Source organism: Sminthopsis crassicaudata, chromosome 2 (assembly GCF_048593235.1).
Source record: "Sminthopsis crassicaudata isolate SCR6 chromosome 2, ASM4859323v1, whole genome shotgun sequence".
Classification (NCBI taxonomy): Eukaryota; Metazoa; Chordata; class Mammalia; order Dasyuromorphia; family Dasyuridae; genus Sminthopsis; species Sminthopsis crassicaudata.
This window is the reverse complement of record NC_133618.1, coordinates 508,069,702-508,089,780: the sequence shown is the minus strand read 5'-3', so window position 1 is coordinate 508,089,780 and position 20,079 is coordinate 508,069,702. Positions and strand designations below refer to the sequence as shown.

At 41.5% G+C, this 20,079-nt stretch overlaps 1 protein-coding gene and 1 long non-coding RNA gene across 2 annotated transcripts in view; one reads left to right on the top strand and one right to left on the bottom strand.

The window, feature by feature from the left end:
* DIPK1B (divergent protein kinase domain 1B) overlaps positions 1-20,079 on the top strand; it is a 43,474-nt gene that overhangs the window by 6,554 nt on the left and 16,841 nt on the right. The window contains exon 2 of the mRNA XM_074294077.1: positions 1,666-1,800. Coding sequence (XP_074150178.1) covers positions 1,666-1,800 — 135 coding nt within the window. The remainder of the gene's footprint in view (positions 1-1,665; positions 1,801-20,079) is intronic.
* LOC141557821 (uncharacterized) lies at positions 1,628-3,540 on the bottom strand. The gene is made up of 2 exons (XR_012486905.1): positions 3,040-3,540; positions 1,628-2,797 (listed from the first exon to the last, which is right to left on the bottom strand). It is a non-coding gene; the product is annotated as an uncharacterized LOC141557821 (long non-coding RNA).

The following is a 20,079-nucleotide window of genomic DNA, read 5'->3' as shown; positions in this document are numbered from 1 at the left end:
GGAAGGAAGGAAGGAAGGAAGGAAGGAAGGAAGAAAGGAAGGAAGGAAGGGAGGGAGAAAGGAAGGAAGGAAGGGAAGGGAGGGAAGCAACTGTGGGCATTTGATTTCCTGCTATATCCCATTAGCTCCTTATTTTTAGCCAGTTGGAAGCTGGATTGCAATTCTGTATTTCTTGCTTTCCTGTTTTTAGAGAACAAAATAATGGGGAAATAAGAATTGGTGTTTGTGGAGGGGTGGGATGGTGGACAATGATGAGCACTGGGCCTTGAGTTCTAGTGGCATTCTGATAATCTTGAAACAAGGCTGCTCAGCACAGGCCATTTTGTTATTGCTTATTGGGTGCATTCACGTCTCTGCTATCTACACACATCTTTGTGCTGAGGGGCTGGGCAGGTTTGACTACTAACATCCTCCGTGAAACTGAAAATAATACAGTTAGGGATTTACCTCGCACCTTTCCTGCAGAACTCCCTGCACACACATCCTGTTTCCACAGTATCCCCCTCCCCACAGACGCTGAATTTCCACCTCTGGCAGGGAGGACTCAGTACCCCAAAAAGGAGGGGAGGAGAAGGCAGTGCTCCAACTTCCCCACCAGACAGGTCATGGGACTTGTTCAAGGTCACAAAGAGCTTAAAGTCAGATCTTCGATCACTTTCTCCCCAACTATTTTATTCTGCTTTTGAAGAGTACTAGAAAGAGAGGAAATTGTCTTGCCTGCAGGGTTCAGGGAGGGGAAGTGAAACCAGAAGCCCATTTCAGACCCCCCATGTTGGGCATTGTCATACTACCCTTCCCAAAATGTGATTTGGGGGGACTTGCAGTGGTGGTTCGGGTGACATCATCTTGCTTTATTTCCTCCATCTGCTCTGGTCATTTAGGTGCACTTAGGATTTAGAGATCAGCCCTGGAGCTGGCAGGGCTATTTATCAGGAGATCAGGTAGGCTGGTGGTAGGTCAAGGAGCTGATGTTCCCTGGGCCTCTGAGGGGAAGCCCGGGTCTCGGGCGTCATCAGAACATGATACTTTGGCCAGATGCTGCTGAGGAACGGAGGTGGTTTTTCTTGGGACTTTGAAGTCTTTCAATCCAAGAAAGTCTGAGGCTTTTCTTTTTGACAAGCTTTCTGTGTAATTAGATTCCCCCTTGGGCAGTCATCAGTCTAGGACACAGTTTCTGCAATAAGGCTGACCCACAGTGACATGCAGTGATTTGCATTAGGAAACTGGAATTAGCTTCCAGTTGGGTCATGATATAATTCCCTCAGGCCTCTTGTATTGGGATGGGAGGAGAGAGTCTAGTAAGTGGATATCCACTACCTTTACACAGAGAAAAGGCTGCTGGGAAGCTCACTTTGCCCTAGTTACTTCAGCAGGAAGGACCTGAAGCTGATTCCAGATGACAAGCTAATCCTGAAGGGCCTTCTTTTTCATTTCCATCAGGAGCAAGCCAATTTTCCTCCCCCCTCAACCAAAAATGTCTCTAATAGGAAAAGTCCAGTACATTACAGATATTCTCCTTTTGAGCAGGAATAGTAGTTCAGGAAGTTTGTGGGGGAGAGGAACTTGGTCCTGATTCTACATAAGATATAAACAATCCACAACTATATAATAAAGAATTGACTATAGGTTTATCTATTAAAAATACCATTTATTTTCTTTTTACAGAATCGTCTACCTGGAATCAAGGTGAAATACCTCTTCCTGGCATGGCTGGGCATCTTTGTAGGCAGCTGGGTGGTGTACATGCATTATTCTTCATACTCAGAACTCTGCCGGGGACACGTCTGTCAAATGATCATTGTAAGTGCTGCTTTCCCCCAACCTTTACATTTCTCCTAAGTTCGGTGTGTGTGTGTGTGTGTGTGTGTGTGTGTGTGTGTGTGTGTGTGTGTGTGTGTGTGTGAGAGAGAGAGAGAGAGAGAGAGAGAGAGAGTGTGTGTGTGTGTGTGTGTGTGTGAGAGAGAGAGAGACAGACAGACAGACAGATAGAGACAGAGGCAGAGAGAGAGAGAAAGAAAGAGATAAAAAGAGATAGACACAGAGAGGATGAGGAAAAAGAGGATGAAGTTCTCTCCAGAGAATAGTATAGATTAAAAATATTGGACATAATTCATTTGTGATCTAAATGTCATTTCATCTGGTCTGTAGGCGGCTGCCCTTCCTGGGTGGATAATCTCTGGATTTGGATTCTTGTGACTTTGCCATCTTTGTGATCTTCACATATGAGAAGTTAAATTGATTTCTAGGCACTGATTTCCTCACCTGAACTGAGAAGGTGGAACTAAGGGGCTATCTCCGACGCTAACATTCTAGGAGAGTGACTTTTCAAGTCCTCAGTCAATGGAAGCACCTCATCCTTCCTGACGGGGGAAGCCACGAGGGAATAGCATGAGAGGGAGAGAGGGACAGGAAGGAACCCTTGCTCTCGGATCTGGCCCGAGGAAGATTTAGAGGTGTGAAGGGCAGGACCAAAGCAGGGAATGGGGTAGGGAGGAGAGGAGGGAGACAGAGGCACTCAGAGACAGAGTCATGTAGAGACACACTGGATTCTTCAACTTCTAGGCCTCCCATTCCTGATACAAATTCTGGCAGATATTGCTAAAAGGATAGTTTCTGAACATTTGAAGGGAGGCGTGATCATTAAAAAGTAGCACAGATTGACCCAGAATGGATCATGATATAGGTGGACTATTTCTTGAATCTTAGCCATGGAACTTAATTATGACATGAAGTCCTTGTGGACAGGAGTAAAGATGTGAGCTGCAGAATAGCGAAGGTTTGTTTGTTTGTCCCAGACCTATGATTTCTTGGGTTAAGGGAACTTTCTATACCAAAGTAGATCAGCAGCTTGCCTATCCTTGATCCTCTTGGTGAGTCTTGGGGCATTGGGAGGTTAAATAGCCATTCTCAGTGCCCAGGATCAGGCCCCCCTCCAGCCAATCCGGTGATTCAGGTTTGTTATTAGAAAGTAGTAAGGCAATTGTGGATCATAAAATACAACAAAAACAGCTTTACTTGTGATAAGATTAAAAAGGATACAGTTACTAATTAAATCCCAATAAAGATCTGCTCCCCACAGCAATCCACAGCATTCACTCAGGAAGGCATCCCGCTGAAACCTCTGGAGCACCATTCGCCCTAGGCTGGTGTTTTTCTGTCTGTGGGGGACACGGGGGTGACCCTCGGAATCAGAGAAGATCCTTTGTCAGGGATGTAGCTGCTCCCATACTTTGGCTCAAAGACTTCTGGGGGTCCCCTGAGGCTGAATGGTCAGGGATTCGCCTTTGCTACAAGCCCCAGTGCTCTTAGCCCCTTCCCATCTCATGGCTGCGTCCTGAAATTGAAGCTTTTCATCCTGCCTTCTTCTCCGGGTTAGCTGGTTCTTGCTACGTGTGAATGGAAATTGCAGCCTGAAGAAGGTTCCCGAGCTCCCTGCTCTTGATAAAACTAACTCCCACTCCCTAATTAATGGAGCTCAGTCTCACAGCACCCTCCGGAGCCCCTGCCACCCACACAAGGAAGAGGAGAAACTTCTGCACTGTTTGCCATTGCCCTGGCCCAACAAAGCTCTAGCTGACAGACAGAATCTCCCTGAGGGAGGGAGGGAGAGGTGGGGTGGAAATTTTGTGATATTAAGAGACTGAAATAGCAGTCCTGAGGCAAGGGCAGTGAGGGGGTGGGGCTCCGGGCTGGAGCAAGGTCGTCTGGTGTCAGTGGGTCCGGCGGGGACGGAGCGGCGCTAGGCTGAGGCACGTGCTTGCTGCAAGTTTTCTTGGTGTTTATTAATAGACATAATTACAGGGAACACTTACAAAAAATCTTCCAACCCAGATGCTAACCAGCTCTTCCCATCCCCCTCTCTCAGCACTGCAGACTTCCTACCTGCTAAGGACAAACCTACTTAGCATTCACCCCATTGCTGTAATTAGTGGAAAATCAGGGATTTCACACGGCACGGTTAGCACAGAGAAGCCTGGGCAGGGATGTGATGACGGGGCACAAGCTGGGCCATTTCTGCTGCTTCTCCAACGCGACCACAAGCCCTGTTGAAATCTCTGTGGGGGACGTTCTCTGCTGAGAAAAGCTATGTGAGTGCCAGGGGTGGTGGAGCACCGTGTGTGGGAAGGCCGAGCAGGTGTCACACTACCAGAATATAACTTCTCCTCCGAAGGCCAGAAAACCTGCCCTCAGGTGGGGATCCCGTGGCCTCCTGTTACTGGGCTGCAATCTTCTGAGATCTGCAGCTAGACCAGGGACACCAGAAGGGGGAGGGCGGAGAAGGAGGGAGGAAGGAAACAGGGGAAGAGGAGGGAGGGAGGCTGAGAAAATGTCAGAATCTGTCATCTGGCTGTCAGATGGAATTCTCTGTCTCAGCTGGGCAAGCAGATAAGCCATTTAACTCTAAAGAGGGGTTGATTAAGGGGAAAGAGAAAGAAAATAAAAGTGAAGCTTTTTTCCACTTAATTTGTCAGTCAATAAAAATTGTGTTAAGTGCCTCCTGTGTATCAGGCATTTTGCTTGGTGCTGAAGATGCAAAAAACAAAACAAAACAAAACAAAAAACCCAAAAAATTAGTCCCTGCCTTCGAGGAGCTTACAATAATATGGGAGGCAATATATTAACAACTGGTACAAATAAGTTACATTCAAGATTATCAGCGGAGGGAAGGCACTAGCATTAAGAGGGATTGGGAAAGACTTTCTTTAGGAGCTGAGATTTTTAGTAGGGACTTGAAGGAAGCCAGGGAAGCTAAGAAACAGATTTAATTACTACTAAATGCTAATCCCCAGCTACTTCTTTCTAGACCCAACTCAATCACCACTTCCTGCCTATCCCTCAACTGCTAGAGCCTTCTCCCCTAAAGTTACTTCCTGCCCTGAACCTTGTGTACCTATTTATACATATGTTATTTCCCTTCTTAGAATATAAACTCTTTGGAGGGAGACTTTCTTGGCTTTTTCTTTGTATCTTCATCACCTAACACAGTGTCTGACACATAGGAAACCCTAATAAAGGCTTGTTGGGTGATTGAATTAGTGTTAATAATTGCTTTGGTTCCCTTCAAATTTAGAAATACCGACCAGTGAATTACTGCCCAGTTAGTTTAGTGAATAACACCAGTATCGTATTGCACCATCATAGTTCTTATGAAATTGATTATACTTATATATACTTAAGTTTGTAAAATCAGAATTTTGTTCTGCTCCCTAATTTTGGTCAGCCGTCTTGCAAATGCACGCCAGTGACCATAAGCAGCACCAGTGAATGAGGTATAAAAGATTTTGAGAGATGAACATTTTCTAGCTTTGTGATCATAGGAAAGTAATTTAACCTCTCTGAATCTTGGCTTCCTTCTCTGAAGTGTGGAGAAAAAATGCTCTGCTTTGAAGCATTTTCTAGAAAATCAAATTATGGGTACTATCCGTGCAGTACATCCCCATAGCTGGCAACAGAATCCAAAGTACCATGATGCTCTTGGCAGATGCTTGCCCCAGACAGACTTCTCCCAACTGACTCCCAGAGTGTATTTCTCCAGGAATGCTAACCTTGGCCTCCACATCTTCTGTAGAGCCCCTGGGGGCTCCTCTGCTATTACAGGGCAGGGTACAAAGCAGGCTATGGAAAGTGAGTGAATGGTCATGATGATGGGACTAAGTGTTCTTAATTACTCTGCTTTAGGTCTAGTAGGACAGATTTCTTGTCTTACTAGTGTGTTGTCAATCCAGTCAGGAAAACCTGGGTTCAAAACCAGTTTCAGATACTTATTAGCTGTGTGACCCCAAGTAAATTACCTAAGCTCCTATTTGTCTCAGTTTTCTCAACTGTAAAATGGGGATGAGAGCATCACCTGTGGAGAGGATAAGATAAAAATAGTGTTTTTTAAAAGTGCTATGAATGTTGACTTTTATTATCTCTATTTTATACCTTATTCCCCCTCCATGTGATTCAGTGACTTGGGTCTCCTTGCTGACACTCTGTCTCCCAATGAAGCATTTTCACTAGCTGCTCCTCATGGTTAGAATTCCCTCTCTCCTTATCTCTGCTTCTGGCTTCCCTCGCTTTCTTCATCAATTACCTAAGCTCCTATTTGTCTCAGTTTTCTCAACTGTAAAATGGGGATGAGAGCATCACCTGTGGAGAGGATAAGATAAAAATAGTGTTTTTTAAAAGTGCTATGAATGTTGACTTTTATTATCTCTATTTTATACCTTATTCCCCCTCCATGTGATTCAGTGACTTGGGTCTCCTTGCTGACACTCTGTCTCCCAATGAAGCATTTTCACTAGCTGCTCCTCATGGTTAGAATTCCCTCTCTCCTTATCTCTGCTTCTGGCTTCCCTCGCTTTCTTCATCTCAGCTAAAATCCTATCTTCTCTCGGAAGCCTTTTCTATCCTCCTTAGTGCTGGTGACTTCTTTCTGGGACTATCTTCAGTATACTCTTGTTTGTATATAGATGTTTACATGTTGTTTTCTGCTATTAGATTATGAGCTTCTTGAGGACAGAAATTTTTTTTTTACTTTCTCTGTATCCCCATGGCTTACCACGGTGCCTGTCACATAAAGGTGCTTAATAAGATGCTTGTTGACTTGAGAGCAGCCAACTAGCCAGATTCTGCAGCTAGGGTCTAAAAAATTTCTGGCTATTTGCTGGGAAACCCAGGGCCCTGGAAAAAGAGTAAAGGCCCCTGAGGGTAGAGGAGAGTGTTATGCCCTCCACATCCTTCTCACCTCTGCCCTCCCTGCCCTGGCACTTCTCCCACCATCAGACCTGTATCTGAGGCTTCCTTCGGCATATATAATAGGCTTGGGTCAGTGTGCCTTTATCATGATACCAGCTTGGCCCTGCCCCTGCTCTATCTATGCCTCTCCTGATCTAATCTTCCTTGTTTGTTTTAATGATGATGATAATGGTCATTAACATTTGCATAGCTTTGTGCCCAGGAGAGCTGCACACTATACTGCCAGGTGTAGAAGCTACAAATATTAAAAAAGGAAAAAGAAAAAAAAAAGAAGGAAGGAAGGAAGAAGGAAGAAGGAAGGAAGGAAGGAGGAAGGAAGAAGGAAGGAAGGAAGGAAGGAAGGAGGAAGGAAGGAAGGAAGGAAGGAAGGAAGGAAGGAAGGAAGGAAGGAAGAGGAAGGAAGGAAGGAAGGAAGGAAGGAAGGAAGGAGGGGAAGAAGACAGGAAGGAGGAAAAGCAATCCCTTCTTATAATAAACCATTTTCTAATAGAGGAGACATCAAGTACATATATTAACATTTATAGAAATTTATAGAAAAACAAAGTCATTAAATACAAGATGATTTGAGGGAGAATGCAGCAGTTGAGGGGATCAGGAAAGGCTTCATGCAGAAGATGGTGCTTGAGCTACATCTAAGGGAATGAAGAGAAGAGGGGCTTTGAGGCACAGGTGAGGAGGGAACTTGCAGAACCATACCGAGAGAGGACTTGTGTATGGTGAGAAACAGAGGGAAGGTCAGCTGAGCTAGATTAAAAGATGTGAAACGGAGAGTAGTGTCGATTGACGTTGAATGATAAGTTAGGGTCATGTGTGAAAGCATTAAAAGCTAAGCAGAATAATTTATATTTCGTCCACTCGATAGGAAGCCACTACAGTTGATTAATTAGGGAAGGCTAACACTCCCACCTTTCCAAAAGGAACAAATCCCTTAAGCTGCGGGTGTTTGTCTCACTAGGTAAGAGGCCCCTCCTCCCTGACAGCGCCAGGGGTTAAGCACACCCATTTTTGAATTCCTGGCCCCAGAGCTACTGGCTGCATGCTGGCTGGCAGAGATAGAGCCTCTGAAGAGAAGGTTTCCTGCATGTTCCGTATCAATGCCAGAAAAGTGCATTATGAATCATGGTTTCCGTAAACACAGAGGGAATTCTGGGCCCTGGAGGAGAACATGGAGCCAGCTTAGTTTCCCTTTGCCCAAGTGTCATTTGGCGAGTCTGCAATTCGGTCACCCGAGTCTTCAATGATGGAGTTCTAGCTCCAAGGTCTGTTGGTCCCACCGGGCCTTTGGGGCCCTCTTCACAATGACGGCCACAGGCTTCCACCACAGCCATTTCCAGTCCTCCTGATCTATAGCTTGCACAGGTGAATTTGGCTCAGGAGAACAAAGGCAGGTGACCTCACACAGCCCTCCCTGAGTCACAGCTCAGTGGCCTGTCGTGACATCGCCTCCCTGTCGTGGTCTCGGAGCGCGGAGGACAATAATACACACCAGCAGCCGCAGAGTGACCTCAGGGGGCGGGTGTAACAGGGAATGGGGGCTCGGAGTAAATGCCGCTCTCCTGCCCACGGCTTTGGGCTGGGCTTTACTAAGTGGAGGTGACAGGCGGTGGAAGGATGTATGAATTACATTTACGAGACTTTGGGGTAACAGTAAGTTTTTCATGTAACTTGGTGTGTGTTTAAGGGTAAAAGGGATAAAATATTGGCAGTTGTTATTAGGAACTACTTGAAAGATTGTCTTGGGAGATTCCTACAATGAGTGAAGGTCAAAGCCTGCCTGCTTCTAGATTATTTAATTTAGCAAAAACCTACTTTCCTAGAGACCTGGATGGCTGATTCTAAGGGCTCAGGGTCACTTGGCTTCTGGCCTGTGAACCTAGCAGGGAGCTAGCCCTGAAGCTGAGCTCCGGGTCCTCAGCTACATTCTTCTTTGTCAGAGCAGCTCGAGGCCTGCCTCTCTCTCCTGACTTATTCTTCCCTTCTTCTTTCCTTAAGTTCTTGGGTTTAGAACAGCATATTTCAGTTCAGGAAACATACTGTCATAGCAACTGCTTATGTCCGTTCAGGAATTCACCTAACTCGTGCTTTGAACAATTAACGACTTTCACCCAGTGGGAGAAAAGAGAAAAGGCAGTTGGTTTTTCTCCTTCCCCCATCACAACTTAGCCTTCTCTTCTGTGTCTTCAAGAGTCAAAGCACAGGCAAAGGAGGAAGATTGGAGAGAGGGAAAAGAAAAATGGAGGGGGGAGGGGTGCGGCTGGACATGGGGAAGGCAAAGATCAATGGACTTTCCTTTGCCAGCTGACAGGCACTGAAGGAGCAGCCAGGTAGCTGTGACACATCATTCTGAGCTCGAGGAAGGGGCTGCTAATTGTTTTCTATGTCTTGATTTAATTACTATTGAGAGTTTCTTCCCCCCCAAAAAAAAAGCAAAAGAAAAACATTTTTTAAGTGTTTCTTCCTTTGTGTCTAGCTTGGAGAAGGGAGAAGAGGGTGACAGCAAGGTAGGATGTTCCTTGGGATTATTTCCATATTTTCTGATCTAAATAATATTGAAATCAAATAATGGGATAATATTTATAAAGTGTGTTAGCTATTATTACTACTATTGAATATAGTCAGCTTTGTAAAGAATGATGAATTTGAATCTTGATTCTGCTATTTATTTCTTTTGCAATCTTGGGCAAATCTGCCTAAGGCCACCTAACCTTTCTGGACCTCAGTTTACTCATTTATAAATGAGAGGGTTGGACTAGTTGATTTACTTATGATACTGATTCATACCAATTATGAACTTGAATATAGACTTCCTCCTCTATGTCCTCTCAAGGAGCTCATTATATGATGGGGAAGACAAATAGCAAACAATTGCATATCACATATTTCAATAGAGGGTATAACATCATATGCTTAACAGTTTATATTTTTGTTTATCTTCTATTTCTCTTGCAGCAATTAGGATGGGGATAATTGAGTTATATGTGATATAATTGTGTCATGTCATATAGAATAGGATAGGACTCTCAATTGTCCCTATATGATAAACTGGAGATAATCAATAAAAGAAAGATACCACATTAAGGGGGATCCTCTTATAGAAGACAGGATTTTACCTGGGACTTGAAGGAAATCAGGGAAGCCAAGAGGCAGAGATGAGAGGGGAGAACTTTTCAGAGAGAACCCAGAGAGAAAGTGTTTTGTTTGAGAAACAGCAGGCGGCCGGTGTCACCAGATCACAGAGACCTTAGAGGAGGAATTCTGCTTCCACCTCTACTACTCCCTCCTGTTTGATCACAGTCCAACTCTTTATTTACTGATGAGAAAACAAGCCCAGGCCACTGACTTGTTAGTGGTGGAACTAAAACCCAGTTTTTCTAACTTTTAATTCATTGGGGATTTGGGGGGAAGGAAGAGTGTATAAGTATTTTTAATGGTAAATTATTTCAGTATGTTATTTTATGAATATTTTAAATATAATTTATTTTTATATCATCCACATTTCCCACGGTTTCCTTCTTCCCCCTTCCCAGAAGCCATCTCATATGAGAAAAAGATTTTAGCAAAACTAAGCAATGTAATGTTGAACCATGTTCAAGATCATGTGGATCTGTGATTTCACTAACGGAGGCAATCATCAATGTGGAAATAACCTCCAGGGATATAGCCTGCTAACTTTTTAGTTACTTATGGTCTTGGAGAGATGTGTCAGACCTCGTGTTCCTTCCTAGGAGATGGAGTTTTCTTGTGTGTAAATTAGGGGAGGGGGACAAGGCACACACCTCTCTCTGGATACTGCTGGCTGTCTTCTCTTCAAAGGGAAGGTCCTAATTCAGAGCTGTCTAACAGATGCTGTTTGATCAGCAGACTTCTGAGTTGTGGTTCCAGCCACCCCGCCCACTCTAGCCGTCTGCTGCAGGGACAGACAGCACGCTTTTGTGAACTGGACTCCTCACTCCTGGGACGGGCCAGGAAATCGCCTGAATTCATCAGCCTGTGTGAGAATGGAGCCTCTGCATTTATTCTGTAGTGCACAGGCTTTTGTAGCTCTCATCCGAACAATCTAGTGTTCTTTATTACTCTTCTGAGCTTGCCTAGCTTGGGGAAAGATGATCTATTCTAGGAATCCCACACGTCTTCCTACAAGATCATTTTTATCCTACTAAGTGAATGGCCAGCTAATGGGGCCAAAACCTTATGAAAATAGGCTCCTTGGTCTTTCTACCAGCTCAGCTTTGTTTATATCAAGGCTGCCCAGCTCTTGACCTTATGTTTTTGGAAGGAAAAAGAACAAAGATCGATTTCTCCTTGGTTCAGCACTGCTTAGGTGGATAGCAAGCTTCCAGAAGAAAGTGCCTAAAGTCATTGAAAAAGTTCTTGTATATTGGTAACTTTTGCAAACTGAAACTCCATTCAACAAGCAATTATTGAGTACAGTATTGTGTACAATACTAACAGGTAGAAACAAAATAATCCATGATCTCAAGAAGCTTGCATTCTTCTGGGGAGAGTGCATGTTCATAAACAGACAAATGCAAGATAATTTGGGGAGGCAGGAGGATATTAATAATTGGGAAAATTGGTAAAGGCCTCTTGAAGCAGATGGCATCTGAATTGTGAACCTAAGAGGAACTAGGCTTATATGGTTTCTTTTTCTGATGCTCTGGATTTATTCTGGAGAAGAAAAAGTCTACTCAGAGAATGGTTTTGTGTTTGGGCCACATCAGGATGGTTGCGCCAACTTGAATGACTTTAGACCTAAATTATCCAGGGATTGAGCAGTGAGAACATTGCTTGATTTTTGACTGCTCACCTTGTCTTTTTTCTGTGACACTTGCCAATTTTAGTTCTTGAGTTTGCTATTCTGTGGTCACTTAAGAAAAAGGATCTGATAAAGTTTGACTTAAAAAACTAACAAACAGGTTAAATTATATCCGTATATATCTTTATGCCACAGCAGATATAAGGATAAGCTCAAAGAGCTTAGTTTCAAGGACATCATACCATATGCCAGAAAATTAGAAGCCACCATAATTTATAAGGATTTTCAGTCTTTACTAGTAAGAAATATAAAATATTTTGTTGAATTTGGAGCTTATGTATTTCATCACTTAGCTTTCTTTCTTGTTGTTAAAGCTTCTGTAGCTATAAGCATAAAAGAAAATTTAAAGCTAATTATTTTTTAGATATGAATTGAAATTTTGCTCATCTACAAGTTTCCTTTTAGGACTTTTCCAACCTGTATGTGCCAAAATGTTTGTGGCAGCCCTTTTCATAGTGGCTAGAAACTGGAAGATGAATGGATGTCCATCAATTGGAGAATGGTTGGGTAAACTATGGTATATGAATGTTATGGAATATTATTGCTCTGTAAGAAATGACCAGCAGGAGGAATACAGAGAGGCTTAGAGAGACTTACATCAACTGATGCTGAGTGAAATGAACAGAACCAGAAGATCGCTGTACACTTCAATACTGTATGAGGATGTATTCTGATGGAAGTGGAAATCTTCAACATAAAGAAGATCCAACTCACCTCCAGCTGATCAATGATGGACAGAAATAACTACACCCAGAGAAGGAACACTGGGAAGTGAATGTAAATTGTTAGCACTACTGTCTATCTACCCAGGTTACTTATACCTTCGGAAGCTAATAATTAATGTGCAACAAGAAAATGGTATTTACACACATATATTGTATCTAGGTTATATTGTAACACATGTAAAATGTATGGGATTGTCTGTCATCTAGGGGAGGGAGTAGAGGGAGGGAGGGGATAATTCGGAAAAATGAATACAAGGGATAATATTATTTAAAAATTACTCATGCATATATCAAAAAATTATAATTATAAAATTAAAAAAAAATATGACTTTTCCAAGCAGACTTTCTTTTCTCTAATTGAGGGGTATTAGGTTGATCTATAAAGTTTTCCTCCCCACAAGAAAATAGCTATATATGTATCTTACTTGAAATAGTACTGTTTTGGGGAACTATATCAAATATTTAAAACTAAGTCCAGTAGTGGGATTGATAGAGAAAAATACCTTCTGTGGAGCATCAAGGTAAGATAAATGAATTTACTAGAGACTTCTGGTTTTATCATAAGCAGATATATAAAGTGTATCTGTTATATCTAGGCACCATAATGTTAGAAAAAGGAGAAATGCCCTTTTATTTGAAAATTTTAAGCTAAATTCATTTATTAATTTAGAAAAAATTAAGTTTAGTTTTTAGGTTTCTTTAGTTTGTTTAATTTTGATTGAGGCAAACAACTATTTTCCTTAAAAATAATTCTTAGATGCATATCCTAATGAAATGTTCTGGATATTCTGGATAGTTTTCTTGGTTCTAGCTAAGATAAAATACTAATAGGCAAGAGGTGGGAAGGAGGTGTGTGTGTGTGTGTGTGTGTGTGTGTGTGTGTGTGTATGTATGTAAGGGGTGGCCCTTACCCCTGGTTTGTGGAATTAAATAGCTCCATATTGACTATTGCTGCCTTAATGAGTGGGAAACATGTCTTATTGCCATTTTTGGTTTGTATGTGACGTGTATACTCTGTGTTGTCCAGATGCAGAAATAAAACAAGAGACAAAAGTATTGTTTAGATGACTTGGTTCGTCTGTCAAAGTTTTCATGATGAGGAGTGATGTAGTATTCTTTATTTTAACTCTTTTCCATCTCTAGGGAGATTGGATTAGATATCAGGATTCCAGGGTAAAATTGAAACCTGGCCCTTAATTTCATTCTATAAAATTAGATAATTAAGCATATGGGAAGACTGATTGACTAATTATACTAGCAAAAGTTATTCTTACAGTTTGGAACTTTTGCTTTGAATAGCAACCCCTTTCCTGTACCCCCTCTGCCCTTCCTAATGAGAGGACAAATCAGCTTTATAACATAATGTTTAAAAATTCTGCCAAGAGGATCAGCACCATCTTTGTAGTTGCATCAGCATCTGAAAGTGCTGCCTTTGTCAATCTTAGAGCCCTTAGGCTTGCAGCTATTGGCTACTTACTGTTTATTTTGTCTAATTTTCCTTTTTATCATAAGCAGTTATGTTGCCACAGGGCGTGGAACTGGAAAATACTTTAGAGATGAAATCCCAAACCCCCAGTTTTATTTTAAATGATGATACCTTGGTTAAAGCAAACCATTTTATACAGGGATCATATATGACACTCAGCATCCATACTCCCCCACCTTTGCTGAGAAGAGGGAATTATTTGATCATATGTACTCTGGAACCAGTATTGGACATTGCCTTGAATATAGGGTCAGCTATGGTGTAGTTTTCATTCACATTATTATAGTGGCTCTCATTAATTTTCCAACAAAGGTTCCAGGCCAAGCCCACTTGGTCTTTGTTTTGGCCCAGATTGACTTGGAGTGAATGTAAATAACAATTGTTGCTGTTTTGTCCAAAAACCCACGAGATCTCCCCCTCCCAGATTGATTCTTCCCTCCCTTTTTGGGGGGATAAGTAAAAAAGACCATTCTTTGTCTCACTTCTTTCTTACCTAGCTAACGACTGAATAGGCCATTGCCTCAGTCAAAGTAAGGTCTAAAAAAGACCTGAAAAAGGCCAAGGTCTCCCACTGCATAAAGAACCATCTCTAGTCATCTGACTCTGTCTCTTGCCACAAGACCCAAATGGCTCTGGAGCAGAAGATGAGGCAGGTGACCTTGCCCAGCTTTTTCTCCCTCAAATCCTCTTCATTTGCATTCATATGGCATCACCTCCCTGATGTCATGGTCATTTTTGAGAATGAAAGATAAACAGCATTGTAGTTATGCATATTGTTCTCCTATTTCTGTTTCTTTGCTCTCCGTAAGTCAATAAAGGAGTTCCCATATTTCTCTGAACATATATTTTCATTTCTTATAATACAATAATATTCCACTACATTCCCATAACACAATTTATGTAGCTACCCTTTAACTGATAGACAATCACTTTGTTTTTAATTATTTGCTATCACAATGAGTGTTATGAATATTTTTATATACATAAGCCCTTTCATCCTGTTATAGATATTGCAGTAGATTTCAAGTAGTGAGATTTCTGGGTTGAAGAATATATGAATAGTTTATAACTTTTCTAGTGTCATCTTAGATTATTGCTTTCCAAAATGGCAGCCCAAGTTAGTGCTCTACCAGCTACCTGCATTAATGGGCCCATCTTCCCATAGCATCAGTAGATAGGGTATTGGACTTCAAATCAGGACTAGCTGCATGACTTTGGCCCAGTCACTTAGGTGTGGAACAGGAACTTTAATAACTAATCTATCCTGTTTCTATTGTCATTTAGAGATAGACCAATTCCAGAGGCTGTCTTGATTAGCATATCTTAAGACAGACTAGTGCCTGGTCACAGCCATACCAGCTTTGTTCTTCACTAGGCTCCTCCCTAGCTTCTCCCCAATTCTTCCCTAATTGAGATCCTGCCCTTGCTTCCTTCCCTCTCTTCCCTCTGACTTGAAAGTCCACAATACTCAGAAGCATGTTGCTTAATCACATATGATTCAGCCTTGTTTAATCACATTTGATTTAGCTTGTGACTGTTTCACGCAATAAATGGCATCCTTTTGTGGCTATGATAAATGTCTCATGAGTTTTTCACATCTTGAACCACTCTCCCACCCTATATTGTAGCACTTCATTTATATTATACTTCTTCAACTTGACTTTTCTCAGACTCAGTTTTGTCATTTGTACAAGTGGGATGATAAGAGTAGTACCTCACAAGTTTGTGGGAGGATAAAGTCAGCCCTTTACAAACCCTGAAGCTCTATACAAATATTGCCAAGCAGCAGAAGTGAGCTGAGAAAGCATCAGGATGGAGACAGCTTCTACAAAGGCAAGGAGACAGAAGACGGCATATGGCCCCAGAGGCTCCAGCAAGTGGGTCATTTTGGTTGTCCATAGAGTTCAAGGAGGGAGTAATGTGAAACGAAGTCTGGAAAGACAAGTTGGAATAAGAGTGTAAAGGATTTAAAGTCAAAGAGGGCCTGAACTGCAGTGTTAGTATGGGAATAAAGAAAAAGGGAGAGATGAGAGCTTATGGAAGTAGGCTCTGGCTCTGTAGGACGAGGTGTTAGGGAGTCTCTTTGTTCTCCCTTCTCTCCTCAGTCCCCTTTGCTGGATTTTCATCCAGGTTTTCCTGGTAACTGTGGCTGTCTCCCAGGGATCTATCCTGGGTCCTCGTCTCTTCTCCATCTAAATTGTTTTACTTGATGATCTCATCTGCTCCCATGGATTCCATTATTATCTTCAGGCTGATGATTTTCAGATGTTTGTCCAGTGCTTGCTCACCTCTCTCCCAATTTCCATTTTCACATCGCCAATGGGCTATTAGACCTCTCCAATTGGCTCTCTCCTGAATGACTTCAACTCAACATGGCCAAAACTGGGTTTCCCTTTCCAGTCTTCTTGTGCTTCACCCCTTCCACAAAGTCTGTGATCCAGCAATGATGGCCTTCTTTTTTGCTCCTCACTTAAAATGTTCCAACCCTTTCTGGCATTCCCGTTACCTGTCCTCGTACCTGTCATCTCCAATTCCTGGCTTTCTTCAACTCTCAGCTAATGTTTCACCTTCTAATAATAATAACGATAATAAATAAAAACAACAGAAATAATAGCTAACATTTTTATAGTAATTACTATATAGCAGGCACATGCTAAGTGCTTTACAATTATTATCTCATTTGGTCCAAAAAACAACCCTGTGAAGTAGGTGCTATCATCCCCATTTTACAGGTGAGAAAACTAAGGCAAAAATAAGGGATAAATGATTTCCCAGAGTCACATAGCTAACTTGTCTGAAATCAAATTGTAATTTAGGGATTCTTGAATCCAGGTCCAGCCTCCATCCATTGCACCCCCCAGCTGCCTTGTAAGAAGCCCTTCCTGGTGCTTCCTTCAGAGATTATCTGTGCGTACCTCATTTGTTCTGGTTGTTGGTTTGCCTGTGAGCTCCTTGAGGAGGTTCTGTTCTGCTTTGTTTTCTGCCTTTTTTGGGGGGCAATGCCAGTGCTTAACACGGTGAGTAGCTCTTTTACTTAAAAGAGCAGGATACACATCAGTGATTTCATATAGCTTATAATTTTTTTTAGTACTTTAAGGTTAAAAAGTAAGCAGTATAAATAGTATCATTTTCATTTTTAAAGACCAAAAAAATAGAGTTCAGAGAAGTCAAGTGACCTGCTCATTGTGAGATAGGGAGTATGTGTCCATATGCCTCTTCTATTGTACCATCGTGGATTATTCAGGAATGGGGAGACTTTTCCACTCTGAGACCTAAAAATCCCACAAATGTCAGCTTCCCTAGATTGGGAGGGTAGAAGGTAGGAAAAGAATGGACCAAGGATCTCATGCTGCTGGACTTATACGGTAGCAAACAGATTGGAGAGGAGGGTCTGGAACCCCAGTGAGGAAGTTATGGTTCCTTAAGGAGCAGGAGCTGGTGCTGATACATTTAAGGGACTGGACAGCCATCCTTGCAAGTGAAGGCCAGACGCTTGTGACTTGGAGAGGATTTATATCACCCTTGTTTCTGTGACTCCAGTGGAAAGGGAACACCAGCTGTTTCCTTTGGCTCCAGAAAAGAGATTGTGCAGATTCAGAGGGCAGGGGGAGGGGAGGTTTGTGAAGAGGATGCGGATTTTCTCCATGATTTGTGGAAGGCTGAAAAGGAAGAAACCAGCGGCAAATGGGAACAAGAGTAGGTGCAAAGAATAATGGACCACTGCACCAGGAAACACTGGGATGAAGAAAACCAAGGAAGATGATTGAGTCTCCATCCTTGGACACTGGAGAAAAGACAAAAGAATAATCAGGAGACCAAACAGATCCCTGCTTGGGGGCAAAGGACTGGAGCAGGTGACTTCAAGGTACCATCAAAGGCAGAAAAATTGCTTCCCCAATTATTGTTTTAATAGAACATCCGATCAGGACTCGGAGCTTCTGTGATCCGCAGTCTGTGTGTGTAAAGGTCCATGCTTTGTGGTTTCATTGGCAGCTCAGCAGATAGAACACTGGACTTGGACCTTGAGTCAGAAGCACCTGAATTCAAATCCAGTTTCAGACACTAACTGTGTGATTGTGGGCAAATTATTTAACTGTTGTCTGCCTCCATTTCCTCATCTACAAAATGGACATAAAAATAGCGGCTCTCTCCCAGGGTTGTTGTGAGGATCAAATGAAGTAATATTTGTAAAGCGCTATATAAATGTCAGTTCTTTTATTATTAGACTGAGGCAGTGCCAAATTCATCTGTTATTTACTGTTTCAAAGAATTGTTGGAGCATGACTTGCTTCTGGCTACACTTTGTGCCAGAGGCACAGAACAAAGTAGGTCGCCTTTCCAAACTCCATTGTCTGACACACTGCGTCTCAAAACTCACTCAAAGATGCCTAATTACTGGGAGTTTTGAAGCCAAAGTGGGGAAGGGAGGAAGAGGAGAAGAGGAAGATTTTTAAAGAAAAAAGTTAGAAAATTAGGGGAATAGTAAAAAAAATAGCATTTTTGAAATGTCCTTTAAAGATTGTAGGTGTTAGCTTTTTGTATGTCCTGGCTCCCTTTAGCTATTACCTCTTCTCAGAATAATGTTTTTAAAATATAATTTTCAATAGATTAAATAAATGGGATTACAAAGGAAACCAATTTTTTTCCTTTTTAAAATAATGAAAATTCATACATTTCAAAATAATTTCAAAAAAATGAAATCTATCCATGGACTCAGTCTATTAAATTAAGAACCCATAATCTGAAGTAATTGTTAATTTAGAAACACAAAACTATATTCTGCATAATTTGATTTGCTAATAAAATGTGGCACATTGAATAGAATACTTCATTTGTCTCAGACAGACTCAAATTCAAATTCAGCTTCAGATCTTATTAGCTATTTGACCCTGGACAAATAAGATACCTGACCTCTGCCTCAGTATCCTCATCTCTAAAATGAGGATAATAATAGCACCTACCTCCCAGTGTTGTTTTAAGGATAATATCTGACTATTTTTATAAAACATTTAGCAGACTTTAAAATGCTCTATGAATATTTATGCTCTATGGAAACTTTTTCTTTTAAGAAAGAAAGAAATCAAAAAATAAAAATAAAAAAAAAACAGGAAAGAAAAAAATCAGGGAGAATTAGGATTTCTTTTTTTTCTTAAAAAAAACAAAAAAAAAGGAAGGGTAAGGTACTTCATAAAAAGCTAATTCCTCTTTCCTGGTTTTATTTTGTTTTTTCTCACTCAGAGAAAACTCAGTCTGGGTGCTTGTTTCCCACTCATTGGCCCAAGTGTCTTGACAATAAGGTCTCTTAGTAGCCCTTTAGGGTATTGTACCTATCCCCATGGACAGGCACAGTCAGGTCTGGGTCTTCTACACAAAGGCTCTTTTCCCCTTTTTCCATGTCTTTCTTTTTCCTTTATAAATGTTGTATTGATACTTTCATTTTCCAATTATTTCCCTAGCAGAGCTTTCCCTAGTGCCAAAAAAGTCCAGGTCTCTCATTTAAAGCCCATGCAGGAAGAAAGGCCTAGATACCAGATTTGAGACAGAAGAGCCCCATTGTGCTCTTAGTAACACAAGACATTTCATCCAAAAGGTCCCAGTCCTTGCCTGGGAACCAAGAACTCCAACCTTCCTGGTTCCTACTTTTGACTGTCTTCTCTTTCTCCCCTTACCCTTCTCTCCCCATCCCTTCCCAGTCTACCATTATTTCCAGCCTTGATGAATATTTCCTTTCCTTTGCTCAGAGTAAGGAAGACATTCTCCTTCCCTTGTGCACAATTGACCTCAATGAATATTTGTTGATTACTTGACCTCTCCCAGTTCCTAACTAAATTTAAGAATGATCATCTCTTCCTTAGCATTTCCACAGCAAATTCCTTTTATTTTTTCAAATTCTGAACTTAAATACCAAAAAAGAGACTTTTCATACGCAGATCACAAAAATTACATTCTTTTGAAATTTTTTTTATTCATTTTGAACTTAAATACAAAAAGACAAAAAAAAAGTACATTAGCATGTACACAGTATGATATAAAAAAGAATTCAATTTAAAAGCATAAATTTCCATTTTTATTTACTTTTTAAAAAAACTATGTAATAAATATTACACATTGTTTTCAAAGCTACCCTGCTTTTCTGTGCTTTTTCAGTTGTTCTTTGCTATGCACTTTTTCTCTCCCTTTCCACCCCACTCTAGGGAAGACACAATGTGTGTGTGTGTGTGTGTACTTACATACCATATTATTATACATACTTCTACTAATCTGTTTTTTCTTTGGCTGTGGATAGCTTCTTCCTTCATAGGACCCTTGTA